The 14,309-nt window shown below is 40.9% G+C and overlaps 1 protein-coding gene across 1 annotated transcript in view; it reads right to left on the minus strand.

The window, feature by feature from the left end:
- XIRP2 (xin actin binding repeat containing 2) overlaps positions 1-14,309 on the minus strand; it is a 102,257-nt gene that overhangs the window by 15,818 nt on the left and 72,130 nt on the right. The window contains exons 5-6 of the mRNA XM_063118310.1: positions 2,144-2,251; positions 727-799 (exon numbers count right to left, since the gene is read on the minus strand). Coding sequence (XP_062974380.1) covers positions 727-799; positions 2,144-2,251 — 181 coding nt within the window. The remainder of the gene's footprint in view (positions 1-726; positions 800-2,143; positions 2,252-14,309) is intronic.

Here is a 14,309-nt window from a genome sequence, read left to right on the forward strand (position 1 = left end):
GCTTATTCCAATAAGGTATTTCATTCAAGTAAACTGGCATTCAAGAGGCAGCTGGACAGCCATCTGTCAGGGATGCTTTAAGGTGGATTCCTGCATTCAGCAGGGGGTTGGACTCGATGGCTTTATAGGCCCCTTCCAACTTTACTATTCTAAGATTCTATGATTTGGTTAGAGGCTAGTAATGTGGAGGTGCCTACTTTTCCTCTGAAACAGGTGGAGCTGATCATTCTCCTTTTGAAAGAGGAAGTAAACAACTTGCATGTGGCCAATTAAGAGGGCTGTTTCAATCACACTGCTTCTCCTGCACACAGCAGGAGTTAGCGGCAACTTCTGTCTTTAAAAATAAGTCAGACTTACTGGGGTGGGTTTTTTTGTGGTGCAAAGAAGACTAGAAGAGGCAGGAGGCAGACGATGTCATGAGAGGGACCCACAAAAATCTGTGAGTGCCCATAACAAGCGTGCAATAAAACGCTCATCTGATTGAGCTATTTGCTTATTATTATTATTATTATTATTATTATTATTATTATTATTATTATTATTATTATTATTTTCTTCCACCTTTTTCCAAGTACTGGGACTCAAGGCGGTTTACAAGATTAAAACATGTACAATTAAAACATATAAATATAAATTACAAAAGTCTATATGTATACAACATAATTTGCTGTGTGAACCAATTGCTGTTTCTTGTTGTCTTCCAGTAAACTCTGCCAGTTCTCTTACCTGTTTCATCAATACTTTCAGTAATGTTAGAAACTGTCTTAGCCTCAGTGGAAGCTTGCTCATGATGAGAAACCTGTACAAAACAATTGCAATTTTATTTATTTATTTATTTATTGTATTTTTATACCACCCAATAGCTGAAGCTCTTATGTGATCTTACCTATGTTTTCTGTGACTTAGAGGACAAAGAAACAAAGTCTTTATTAAGGGGAGGGTCTGATTTCTACTCCAACCAGAGTTGGTACTCCATAGTTATCTGCAAGCCAGGAAGTGAGCAGTTGAAATTTCACCTTTCACACAAATTCATAAGGCAGAGTCAGGTAAGACTCTGGCTGCAACCCTGTAACGCTTTCCTGAACTTAGAAATGTGGGGCTTACTTTCAAGCAGACTTGTATATGATTATGCTGGCTATCACTTAGCTTCCCCCCCCCCCAATTACTTGAAATGCATTTATTTATCTAAAAGATTGGTCTTCTGCTATTCACAAAAGATGTCAAAATAAATAATACCAGTGTGTTTGACCATGCTTGAATTAGAAGGGGTCATAGGGAAACCAGCTCCCTTTCCTTTTGTGACACACCTTCTAACTATTGGTTTTAGAAGGCTACAGGTTTGCATGATTTGGCTTGAACTGGAGAAGCCAGGGGTTTGGGGGTCCCATTAAGGCCCCTCTACCATTTTTGCCATAATCTGAGCAGTGCTATTTAGTACTTAGATAATAATTATTGTGGCTGCACTTTTCCCCAAATGACACAAGAACAGAAACTAATCTGGTTATCTCCATGTATTGTTCCTCTGATACATCACGCACTAACATCTCTTCTAGTATTTGGGCACCTGTCTACCCAAAAGTGTGGTTAAAAAAAAAGACTGCTCACAAGTCTGAACTGGTTCTGCAGGTTACTTCATATATGAGATGACTGCAATATGTGATGACAGGGTAGAATGAGGATTGCCATTGTTGGGCAGCTCCTGATGCCCATGTATTCAAAAGGACCCACTAATGCTTCACTGCCACACCTGAATTGCCCGTAGCCCTTCCACAGTGAGGACTGTCCTGCTTTAGCCCTTCAAATACAGGTCTGTCCTCCATAAAGTAGGACATTTGGACTCCCTACCAATGGACGACAACAACAAAACCCACAAAAACAAAACCTGGAGCCCTGTTAATGATGACTTTTTCATGCAAATCCTCAAATTCAAAACTGTTGATCACAGCAGTTCAAATTTGTCTGTGAATCACTGTGTGATGAGTAATGCACTTTCCACTCTGAATCATCACTAAAAACACATTCTTGCCACCAAACCAGATTGGCTGCCATAAGCACAGCAAGGCAAGACTGGCATCACACTCTGAAAACCTGCGTTGCTGTGCCGTTGCCTGGTGACATAAAAACTATTAAGAGATACAGGTACCTTTTCTGACTGAAAGGCTTCCAGCTGCGTTTCTTCTGAAGTCACGTCATCTACTCTTGTTTCTGTGCTGCTTCTTGACATCTTGGCTTGACTTTGACTTGTCACCTTCTGAAGATGAATAAAAATAATTCCACCTGTGTAACTTTACAATAAACTTATAAACAAAACACACACAAAAACACCTTATTTTTGCCTTTCAAATGATTCTTCGGTAGAAATGATCAAACAGCTAGTTATTGACCAGTAGATTATAATTAATAATTTAATTGGCAAGGATAAGATAAAACTGAGATAGTTTTTGTTGTAACACACATAGTAGGCTCATTTTCAGAGTGCATCCAGATGATTTCCTTTACTAGACTCTGTAGCATAAGATTTATATTAAAAGAAGTAGTATGCAGTGACCAGAGTTTTAATGCAAACTTTTTCCTGGCTCAAGAATGCTGAGAGTTAGTTGTAAGAGACCACCGCTGCCCAGACGCGGAGGAGAGAGAGGGCGGCTACACTGGAGCAACAACAGCTAGGTAAGGAGAATGGGCATGGAGTGTCACAGTGGAGTGCTTGTTTAAAGGAGTGCCCCCTTTCACTTGTAATACCTAGTCCCAGTCTGAATCAAGCTTTGGAAATTTTGGCAATCATTGCCATTTTCCCTGGGAGGGAAACAGGCAGAGAGGCCATTCACCTTCCTAAAGGGCAAGTGAATGTAGGTCGGCAATTGGCCAGGATTGTAGTGATCTCTAGCAATCAGTACATTCGTGGGAAGCAATATCTGTGGTGTCAGCAATTATTATAAACCTGCTGCCAGGAGGTTAGTATTCTGGCCATGATCAAGGTAAAATCTTATTCATTTCAACAAGTGATTTCTACTTTGTAGCAATCGTGTGTGAGAGCATGGAGCATACTCAATAGATGGAGACAAAAGATCCCTCTGAGATCCATACTACCACGATACACCAGCAGGCTTTGGTGGCCATTTTGAAAATGAGATGCTTGATTCTGTAGGGTTCTTATGACTTTCCACAGGGAAACATTCCGAGATACACAAATTGAGGATTGTGCAGCTCATATCTTCCAAATCCTCAGCAGGGATAATTGGGAGTAAATTTTAAGGAAAGAATTTATCCCCTTGTTTGCTATTTTGCTATTTACTAGCGAATTGATCTGGCTTCTCATGGGTTGGAATAGCGCTTAGTTTGATAGAGTGAAGTCTTCAGGCAAACTTAGCAGCTGTTAGAATTCAACATATTGGGCCCATTCAATATGACCGAAGGCCTGTCTTCCAGCACCCTTAGGCGAGATTGTTGCCATGGTGTACCTGTACAGCCCCTTAAGAGAGGTCTGTTCACTCTATTCCTTTGAGGGAGGGCTTATAAGTCTGTCTCTTGGTCCAGTAACCTTCTCTGGCTTTAAACTGTATCAACTGCAAAGTTTTGCCCTGGTTAGGGAAGCCTTTCCCTAGTGACTGAAAATGTCTTCAAGCACAAGGACACATTAAAATCAATTAATGCATTTCATAAAATAACCACGAGGTGCACAGTCATAGAGTCCCCTTGGTATATATGCCAAGTTTCAGGTATCTAGGTTTGACCATCTTGGAAGTATGGTGCTGACAAACGGATAGGCACACATCCTCTTTTATTCTTACACTTTAATATTTGTATACTGTCATATTTGCTAAAAAGCCATCAAGCTAGTACCCAGCTATTTAAAACAATAAAACAGTAACAAAGAAAAGAAAATACGAACATTAAAAACACGAATACATTAGAATATTCAAACAACTATATAGATTAAAAAGATGTGACTTACACAAATTCATAAATGCTTTTCTGTGTCCAGACATGAAAGAGAGAATGTGGTTTGCAGAATGGAAGGGTTTTAACACTCCAATTATTGCTTGTAATGGCAATAACATAAGTAGAGGCAGCAATCAGGTTGGCTGACGGCATAATGCATCAAGTTCAAACTAGCTGCATAGCAGCAAGAGGAAAAATGGGCAAAATTATTTAGACAGGCCTTTTTTCATAAATGTAATTGTGGAAATGCTGTTGTAAAGTGATTTTCACATAAAAATAGTGTGTGGTAGAAAGCAAATGCAGAAAAATCAATACACGTCCCACAGGTAAGAATGGATGTTAAGATGTGTTCAAGATTGATTTTTTACATTCAGAATTCTCTGGAGTAAATCACTGTTGAAAGGAAGCAGAAATCGAGGACTCTGGGATTTCACCATAAATTGTCATCTCTTGCTTGTTATGAGATCAAACTTAAGTTGCCTGAAATTAAGTATTTTCCTAATTATGGTTCCATTATGGTTACAGTTGGATGCAGAATGACAGTGAACAATGGTTAGCAAATGTTCCAATGTTTGTTTTGTATTTATAGGAGAATCTTCACCACAGCATAAATGGGGCTGTGATACAGTAAGTGGTTTGAGTGGTTAGTGGCATGCCTTTTACAATTTGCCTTTCTCTTTTTCACAGAGTGAGTAAGAGGCATAGTATACGTATGGTGCCACCCACAGTTCATTCTACTTCTGTGTGTGTCATATAAAGCTGCTGTGTTGTGTAGGCTCGGTAATGCCATATTGTACAAATATAAGATAAGGTCTCTAATCTTAGACTATAACTCCAAGTAACATTGTTAGATAAAATAAATTCTACATTGATAATGGAAAAGATTATAGAGATAAATCTGTGTATTAGGAGAGAACTCAGCCACTCAGATTCTCTTGATGAAAGAAATTCTACTGGCTACATTAATTTGATGTGTTCATAACTAATCCATCAGTCCTGATGATCATAGTTACTTAAACATAATCTCCTTTATTCCTACTTTTGAATGGAGTACTGTGAACCTATGCTTACATTCTTGGAACTAGCGATAGAGAATCATAGAATAGTAGAGTTGGAAGGGGCCTATAAGGCCATCGAATCCAACACCCCGCTCAATGCAGGAATCCACCCTAAAGCATCCCTGACAGATGGCTGTCCAGCTGCCTCTTGAAGGCCTCTAGTGTGGGAGAGCCCACAATCTCCCTAGGTAACTGGTTCCATTGACGTACTGCTCTAACCGTGAGGAAGTTTTTCCTGATGTCCAGCCAGAATTTGGCTTCCTGTAACTTGAGCCCATTATTCCGTGTCCTGCACTCTGGGATGAAGAATTTTGGAAATGGACTCCCCCAGTCCAGAGATTCCCAAGCCGTTTCAAGTTGTGCCTTTCTCCCCACTGTATTTCAGTGGGCCTGTTCAGACAATACACTAAACCCTGCTTAGGTCGCTAACCCTTCTGCAGTAAATGGTTAGGGAGCATGTTTAAACCATGGTTATGTACCCACCATGCTCAGGACTGGTTCATGCAACATGCTAAGTCATCGTCTACATGACATGCTAAGTCATAACGTTTAGCTCAAAGGCTACTGTGGCTTAGCATGTTATCACAACAGGGTCAGTTTGGCTTATAATGCTTCAGCACCAGCCCTTTTAACTGCTAGTTTCCCTTCTCCTCATTTCCCCAAATATACCAAGATCTGGGAGAAGAAGGAATAAAAACCCCAGCTGAGGTGGCTTGCAATTGCCAAGGCCTGTCCATAAGTTCCTAATGATCTGGTGTGCAGACTTTTGAACATGGCAATGAGAACTCCGTGATGTTTTAAACAAACTTCCTGACCCACTGACCATAATGAATAAACATGAGTAGCAATGGGCAGGAGGAAGTCAGTCATTCCATTCAAAATTTAAAGCAGACTTATCTAATTTTGCACTTTCAAACGCCTGTGCAAATCAAAACTCAGTTATCCTTTGGAATTTTGCAAAGGAGTTCTCTAATTGAAAAAAACCACCATATATTAGAGAAAGCAACGTTGAAATATGCATTGTATTAGGAATGCTGTTTGCAAAAAACCCTGCATATATTAAGCAAAAATGTGTACAAAAATGCATGCATTAGGAGAAATGTGCACAAAAATGTTCATGCATTTTCATGCAAACTTTTTTTAAAAAAAAATCTTAAAATTTAAGACTGGAAAAACTCAAAATTTGATAGAAGTCTAATTTAAGATTGGAAAAATGAGAAACATTGAGAAGCCAAAACTGACAGATTTGTCAATCCCTCCCTGAGAGTTCCCAGCCAGAATTCATGACAGTGATGCTGTCTGCTAGCATACTCAGAGAAGCCTTACAAAGAGAAGGTAATTTGGGGAGGGACTTCAGCTTTTGCTAACCCTCCTTGCTGCTGTTTTCCCTTCTCCCCTTCACAACTTGGAAAGGGAGAAGAGGAAGGAAAGTGGTACATGAGTGCCAGCCCTGGGGCCTAACTTGTGACAGAGTCAAGGTCTGGCACAGGGTAACAGGAATGTGGGGCAGAGGTAGGAGGCATGGGCATACATGGGCTGGGATCAGACCAATAGGAACTGAGGGCCAGAGGACAGGCTGGGGGTCCAATACCAGATTAGATAAGCAAGACAGGGTCTGGACTGTTGACCAATGGAATGAGTTGGTCAGATGGCCAACCCTGCCCAGAAGGAGGGGTTTTTATAGGCCATGGTGCCTGTTCATTGGGCTTTGCAGGGTCTGCTGATCTCAGGCTGTGGGGTCAGTTGACAGAATCCAGGCCAGTACTGCAGCCTAGAGGCACTTTACTTCTTTTCCCTTGTCCTGTGGAGTCTGGTCTGGCTGGTGAGTTGACTGAAGGCCAAGAATGATGGTGGTGAAAGAAGCAAGGTGCCACAGGAAGTTTGGGACCCCCCTCAGTGCTCCGGAAAAGAGCTCTCTTAGACTGCTTTTCCACACTTGCTGCTGAAAAATAAAGATTGACCTTTTCTCTGAGAATTATATATTTTGGAAAGACCCATTCCATTCTGAATTGTAATGGCTGGTCTTTACCCATCAGTACTTGAGGCTACTAGCCCATTGCTATGCTTGTTTAGTTATTTATTTACAAGATTTATATGCCGCTCTACATCCACTAAAATATCCAAGCAGTGTTTACTCAGAAGCACGTCTCAGAATGGATCTTATTGCCAAGTAAGTTTGCCTATGATTACTGCCTTGGTTCCAATTGCATGATTAACTTCTGATTAAAGGGTATTAGATTTGACTTAAATTGTCTGTTTCCTTTTATTGCTTATTTGATATGTTACTCAGATTCTTCTTGTTACATGGCAGCAGATATGCAAACATTACATTAAAGATTCTGATTTTGTATAAAACAACAACAACATATTGGACCAAACAGCATGGGAGATTAGAGAGTTTGCCACCCGCTCATTTATGAACCGCATTAGTAAATGGCATTGTTTAGTCTGTATAGTGTATTCATCTCTCAGCCTCTATGATTGTCCATCAAATCCATCCATCTTAGTTTGCTTTTATATAGCCCTGGTAACAAGCTGTCAACCCCCTTCAAGCAAACCCCTAAATAGAACAGATGAGCCCTACATGTCTGTGACCAATATTTCTAATCACATTCTTTAGAGAGATGTGCAGCTTGAGGTCTCTGAAGGGGAATGATGATCATATTCTTCAGCAGTGACCCAGGTGCACTTCCCTGGTTTTACTAGCAGTAATCCATTTTCCTGAGCTTTCTGCACTTTTTATGATGAGGCAAACTTCATATCAGTTGATGCTTTTTGTTATGGCTTGGTGTCCTCCAGTCTATAAGAATTCTGCTTCATCCCTTTTGTTGAAGAAGGCAGGGTGCTTTGTCTGAGAGCATTCGTATCCGACAGCCAGGTATTGACTGATTGACCTCTTTACCCTTTAGAATCAAGTTAGTACTTGTGTCTGAGATTTTTTTTTCGAGAATAGAAGACGTCCTTTCCTACTACAAACAATGCAGTGGAACATTCCTGTAGCTAGACAACATGCTTAGATGATATTGTGACCCTCCAGTTACACTTCAGTTTATAAACAGCACTTTCAGAAAGTTTTTGTAAAGCCGGAGAAAATGAGGCTTTTAATTGTGAAAGAGAAAAGGAGCACAATTTCTTCTAGTGCATTTGCACTATTCCACTATACCACAGTGCCACCTAGAGGTTATGTAACAGAAAAGCAGGAAAGGAAGTACATTTCATGTAGTGCTCAGATCTCAATTCTGTGACAAAACTGAAAATAGATGCAGCTGATTAACAGCTTTGTGCAGTAAAGCTCATTAGGCTGACTTTGAACTTTAGCTGGTTTTCTTGTTGGGTTCTTCTCCTGTTCTATTCTAGGTGTGCTTCCAGAAGTGCTGCCAATCAAAAGGCATTGTGCGGCTATCACATCTTTCTTTTTTTAGTGTATTTTTTTTCTTATGGTAAGAAAAAAGATGGAAGCAATAGTGGAAAAACATGGGAGGACTACAAATTGAAGATGTTGTTGTCTGGACACTCTGTAAAAATCCGTGAATGAGGCAGAGTGGTTGCGCAATTTTAAAAAAAAACCTTGTCTGGAAGCGCTCTAGTTGTTTACAACATCCACCCTGATACATCTGAAGTCTCAAAAGTCCGATTTTTCCTTGCTATTTCTGATTTTCTGTTTCGTTCAATTATGCCCTTTGGTTTCTTCGGGTCATCCCCCCACACTGTTTCACTGGATAACCCTGCTCTGTTTACTACATGTAGAGAGCAACCCTCTGGTCCCTTGGAAGCCAAGGCAGCTCAAACCTTTGCACATCCACAGGGTGGTGCCCTGCACACCCAAACTCCAAACTGTCCCTGTCAGGGGCTAGAAGATATGGTGAATCTCGCCTCCTGGCCACCATGAAATCCTCCACAGTGGCTTCCTCCCTGAGGCTGGAAGTCTGACTTTGGGGAAAGGGGAAGAATATATGCCAGTGGGGTGGGAGGGAATGGATCCCCAGCCCTTCACACCACCCCTGGCAGAAGGTGAAAATTACACCAGCACTGCAGGTGGTGTAACTCATTTCTCTCCCATTGAGGGGGGAAATGTTTCACTGGGGGAGGGGGGAAACACAGCAGAGAGAGCAAGGAATGAAAAACAAAAACAAAACCTGGCTCTGTTTAGAAGTGGAGAAGGAAGCATAGAATAAAGACACAGACACCAGAACTTGGATTAAACTAGGGGCTCTTTATTTGAGTAATATGGATAATTCATCCCTCCCTGGATCTGCATGTGTAAGTGCGGGAATCAAAGGGTCCTGTCATAGGCCACTTGCCTGGCTTTATGGGCGAGCACTCCCCAAAGCTTGGAGCCAGGTAAAACACCCGGCTCCTTACTTATATGTCACTCTACAAGTGTGGGGAGACCACCCCACATCACCCCCTCCCCACGCCTCACAGCTCAGGGTAGGTGAGGCAGGAGGGTCTCCAAAGGCAAACCATATCCTGACACGGGGGCCTCACAGTTCCCTAACAGCAGGTCCTCCGGATATGCCAATCACCAAAAGGTGCCATAGTGCTCACTGTCCCTACCCTAAAATTACCAATTCCCGCACCTCACTGAAATAAATTAACCTATTTATCAATCCTCCTTCTTAGCAATTCCAATTTGAAGTAGGCAAAACCTCGATGAAGGAAATTCCTACTCAGCCCTCCTTCCAAAAGGAGCGACTGGCTAATCCCATACTAGATTAAGGGAGGGAGGGTGGCAGCCGAGACAAAACAGGGCGAGCTTCTGGGCAGGCTGGCTCTTATAGTCCTAGCTCCGCCCTGTCTCTTAAGGCAAACGTGCCTATGCACATGAGGTGCCTGCATCATCCTTCTCTGCTTTTTGTTCTCCAATGTGGTAACTTTGGTCAGGTGCTCAGGCTGCTTTTTAATTTATAGGGCTAGTCCTCAGCCCATGCATCATCATCATCATCATCATCATCATCATCATCATCATCGTCTTAGGGTAAATTAATGCTTGCCTCTTTTTCTTCTGTTCTCTTTTCTGCTAAACATTCTTATTTAAAAAAAAATCAATTTTTTTCTCATTCTTTTTCTCCCCGCTGCCTCCTTTCAGTGGTTAATTCTGTGCTCCACCCCCCAACTTCTCCTTCCTCCCTAAGTTCAACCCTCAGATTTTTGCTCGTTCCCCCACCCCAAGATAAATCAGCAACTGTTTATTCTTCTATTTCTGTTATTCCATCTTCCATCCCTTTTGAAATTCTTATTTTAGAATATTTTTTACCTCAGGGAAGGACAATCTTTGAGTAAAAGAGCAAATGTTTTGCATGCAGAAGGCCTGATATTCCATCCCTGGCAGCTCCAGGTAGAGCTGGGAAAGAGCTTCAGAGAGTCACTGCCAGTCCATGTAGGCAATTTTGAGTTAGATGGACCAAAGATCATCCAAAGAAACAGCAGAGAAAAACAAAGAAGTAGAAGAAATCTAGGAAGTTGCCTTATCCCAAGGACGCTTCTTAGGTGTCTTCTACTTAGGGCGCAGTCTGATGTTGATAGTCAGCAGCTTCCAAAGTTGGAGGCTGCTGAGTATCTTAATGCAGGGTGGCCAGAGCATGGAGGCGATCCTCACCTCTGTGCTCTGGCCACCCTGGAATTTTGCTAGATGGGCAATTTCACCCATCTAACCATGAGGCTTCAGAGTGAGAGGGAAGGACACTGGGGCAAGCATAGGTCTCCTCCCCTCCCCATCCCAGGGCCACCCCCCTTTCCATATTTCCGCACTCAGGTTTCCGAGCATGGAGATGTAAGTGGCTCAGTTCTCTCCACGCTGGCTACAAGGGAAGGGGAAAGGGGCAACGAGTGCAGTTTATTGGCTCTGAGGTCGGAACAAGTAAATTGAATAATCCTATTGCCCCCCAGGCACTGTCCAAGGGCCATAGGATTGCTTTCTTATGGTGTTCTTTCGTGTGTTTGTTTGTTTTGGTCTTCTTCTGCTAATTCTCTGAGTGATCTTTGTGTTCTTTTGACCTCATCATGGTAGTGCTATTGATCCTATTACTTCTCTCCTCCCATCCTTAAACATATCATCACACTTATCTTTGCTTCTTTACATTTTTGATCTCACAACAACAACAACAACAACAACAACAACAACAACAACAACAATATTTCTTACACTTGGATCAAGGCGGGGAACAACAGAAAATAAAACACATAAAAACTGATTAAAAACATAGTATACATGAATAAAACATCCTTAAAACATCCTAAACATCCTAAAATTCCACTGGATAGGCCTGCTGGAATAGATCAGTCTTTATTGCTTTTTTAAATGCTAAAAGACTGGCAAGTTTCTCATGAATTTTCTTTGGACTTTAAATCTAAATTAATTTCTCATTTTTAAAAAACAAAACTAACAGCTCTTGATCTTGGTTATCAGCCAGTTTTTCCTCTTACTTTTCTTTCTTAATCACTAGAACAATTTGTTTTCACACAGCATTTGGATTTCCCTTGGTTTAATACACTTCTTGACCCTTGTCAAACTGATTTCCATACTTACTATTGAACAGAAACAAGTTTCCTTTCTTTAACTAATTTATCTGAATGTCAGCTTTCTGTTGATCTCTTCTTGATCTATCCTCTGCATCCAATATTGTTAATCATCCTTGTCTTCTTTGTATGATCCTGTTTTTTGTGGTTCTGTTCCAATTTAGTTTTCCTTGTATCTTTCTAATTGGACTTGCGTATCTCTTAATCAAGATTCCTAAAACATTTTGTTCAAAGCTCATTGCTTCTCATTCTTTACCTTCATCCTTTTGGTTCTCTTATTCAGTTTTTTTCCATATTCATGATCATGTCTGCTGACAATATTCAGTCCTTCTTTTCTATTTCTGAGCTATCCTTCTTTTGTTGATCTTTCATCTTGTCTTCTTACTGCTTCCTCATGTCTGTCTGCTCATTCTTTGAAGTTAAATCTTTAAATGGAATACAGAATATCTTATTTTCCCCCCTCACTATCTTCTCTTCCCATTTTTTTCTGTTTCTTTGATTACGGCTGATGTTATTATTTGTCCGTCTCTTCAAGCTAGAGATCTTGGTGTTATTTATGTTCCTTTTCTTTCTTTTTCATCATAGATTTTATCCTGTCATTTACTCCTGTCATTTTCAGTTGTCAAAGATGGCTGAAATCCATCTGTTTCTTTCTGTTCTCTGCCTATACTTTGGATCATTCTCTTATTTTGTCGTAGCTGGATAATTGCAGTGCTCTTTTCGTTGGTCTTCCCAATTCCATCCATAAAACCTTCGTTCCTGTTTTGCCTTACCACCTGCCTTATTTTATTTGACATGAATATGATCATGTTTCTCTGACTTTGATTTCTCTCCGCTGCTTACCTTTTTTCTTTTCACATTCAATTTAAGATTCTGTTTCTGACCTTCAAATATATTCATTCTCTTGACCCTGCTTATCTTTGATCTCTGATTTCTCTATATTCTCCCTCTCCTGTCTACATTTTTCTGGTTCTTTGTTGCTTGTTAAATGCTTTATTTCCTCATTTCTTTCACACCTTCATGCTTTTTCTCTTATTGCTCCTTAACTGTGGAACTTTTTGCCAAATGATATTGGTTATATTGATTCTCTTCCTCTTATTTTTTTTAAAAAAATCTATATGCACTTATATACAATGTGATCTTATATATGTCTGTTTAGAAGCAATTCCTATTTAGCTGAATGGGGCTTCTCCCAGGTAAATGTATATAGGATTCCAGCCGAAACCTTGTTTATTTTAGCTACATTATATCCAACTTTTTTTTTAATCCATTTTTATTTTAAGATGTTATTTTTTAAAATAATGGTACATTTTTGTCTTACACTGATAGTGAGACCACTTGGCAAGGGGTGCCATTCTATGTTCTATACACTGCACGGCTGTTGTTTTTAGGCATTTCACAAAAAATAAATATGAAATAACTTTCAAACTTTTTTTTTTTAACTTTACCTAGACAAGTGGAAAAGAGGTACGATGACTTATCATAGAATTATATAGTTGAACATGACCTCAGAGATTATCTAATCCACCCCCTGCTCAGTGCAAGCTCTGTGCTGCAGGGTGCAGCTACCACATCCCTGGCAGTGGTCATCCAGCTACCGTATATCCCTCTACCGTATATCCCTCTACCGAAGTGGAGACCACCACCTCCCAAGGCATTGTGTTCTACTGCTGAACTGTCCTCACTGTTAGGAGGTTTCTCCTAATGTGTTTAGCCCAACTCTGCTTCCCTGCAATTTCCACCCATTGGTTCTAGACTTGCCCTCTGGAACAACAGAGAACATGTTTGCTCCATCTTCTGCATGGTAACCTTTCAGAAATTCGAACACCACTATCAAGTCTTCCATTAATCTCCTCTTCTAGAGGCAAACCATGCCTAGCTCTTTCAAGAGTTCCTCATAGGACCTGGATTTCCAGAACCCTCACCATCCTGCTTACTCTTCTCAGGACATGCTCTAACTTGTCATTGTCCTTCTTCAAACGGGTCTCCCAGTAATAGACACAGTACTCCAAATGTGGCCTGACTAATGCAGAATACAGAGGAACCATTATTTCCCATGATCGGGACACTATGAGACTACATTAGCATCACACTGCTGGATTATATTCCGCTTGTGATTTACTAGATCCTTTTCACATGTACTATTGCCATGCCAGGACTCCCTCATTCTATACTTGATTTTTTGTAGCTAATTACAAGATTTTACATTAATCTTGGTCGAATCCTATTTCGTTAGATTTGGCCCACTGTTCTAGTCTGTCTAGATCCTTTGAATCTTGATCCTTTCTTCTGTACTGTTGGCTATCTCTTCTAGCTTTATGTCAACGGCAAATGTAATAAGCAATTCCTCTATGGCCCCATCCAGGGCCTAGGACAGAGCCACACAGCACTCCACTCAGGCGGATGCCAAGCCATTAATTAGCACTCACTGAGTACAGGTGCTCCACCATTTGTGGATCTACTCCATTATAGCATTGTCAAGAAGGATATCATGCATGTTAGGTGGGGGCTTATCTGATTTTTATCCTCACCCAAACCCTGTCAGATGGATTCGATGGCGACTTGCCCAAATACTTTTCTCAATTGCTACATGAGTTTTGACCTTGGTCTCCTCTTACCTAAATCCAGTACTGTATCCACTACACTGCACTTGGGAAGGGGGTGGGATCAGCAACTCTCAATACATGAGGAAGTGCCTTCCGCTCATGAACAAGTAGTGGTGGGGAAGAGTTGGATACAGCCATCTTTAAGGTGGATTCCTGCATTGAGCAGGGGGTTGGTTTTGATGGCCTT

Source organism: Elgaria multicarinata, chromosome 2 (assembly GCF_023053635.1).
Source record: "Elgaria multicarinata webbii isolate HBS135686 ecotype San Diego chromosome 2, rElgMul1.1.pri, whole genome shotgun sequence".
Lineage (NCBI taxonomy): Eukaryota > Metazoa > Chordata > Lepidosauria > Squamata > Anguidae > Elgaria > Elgaria multicarinata.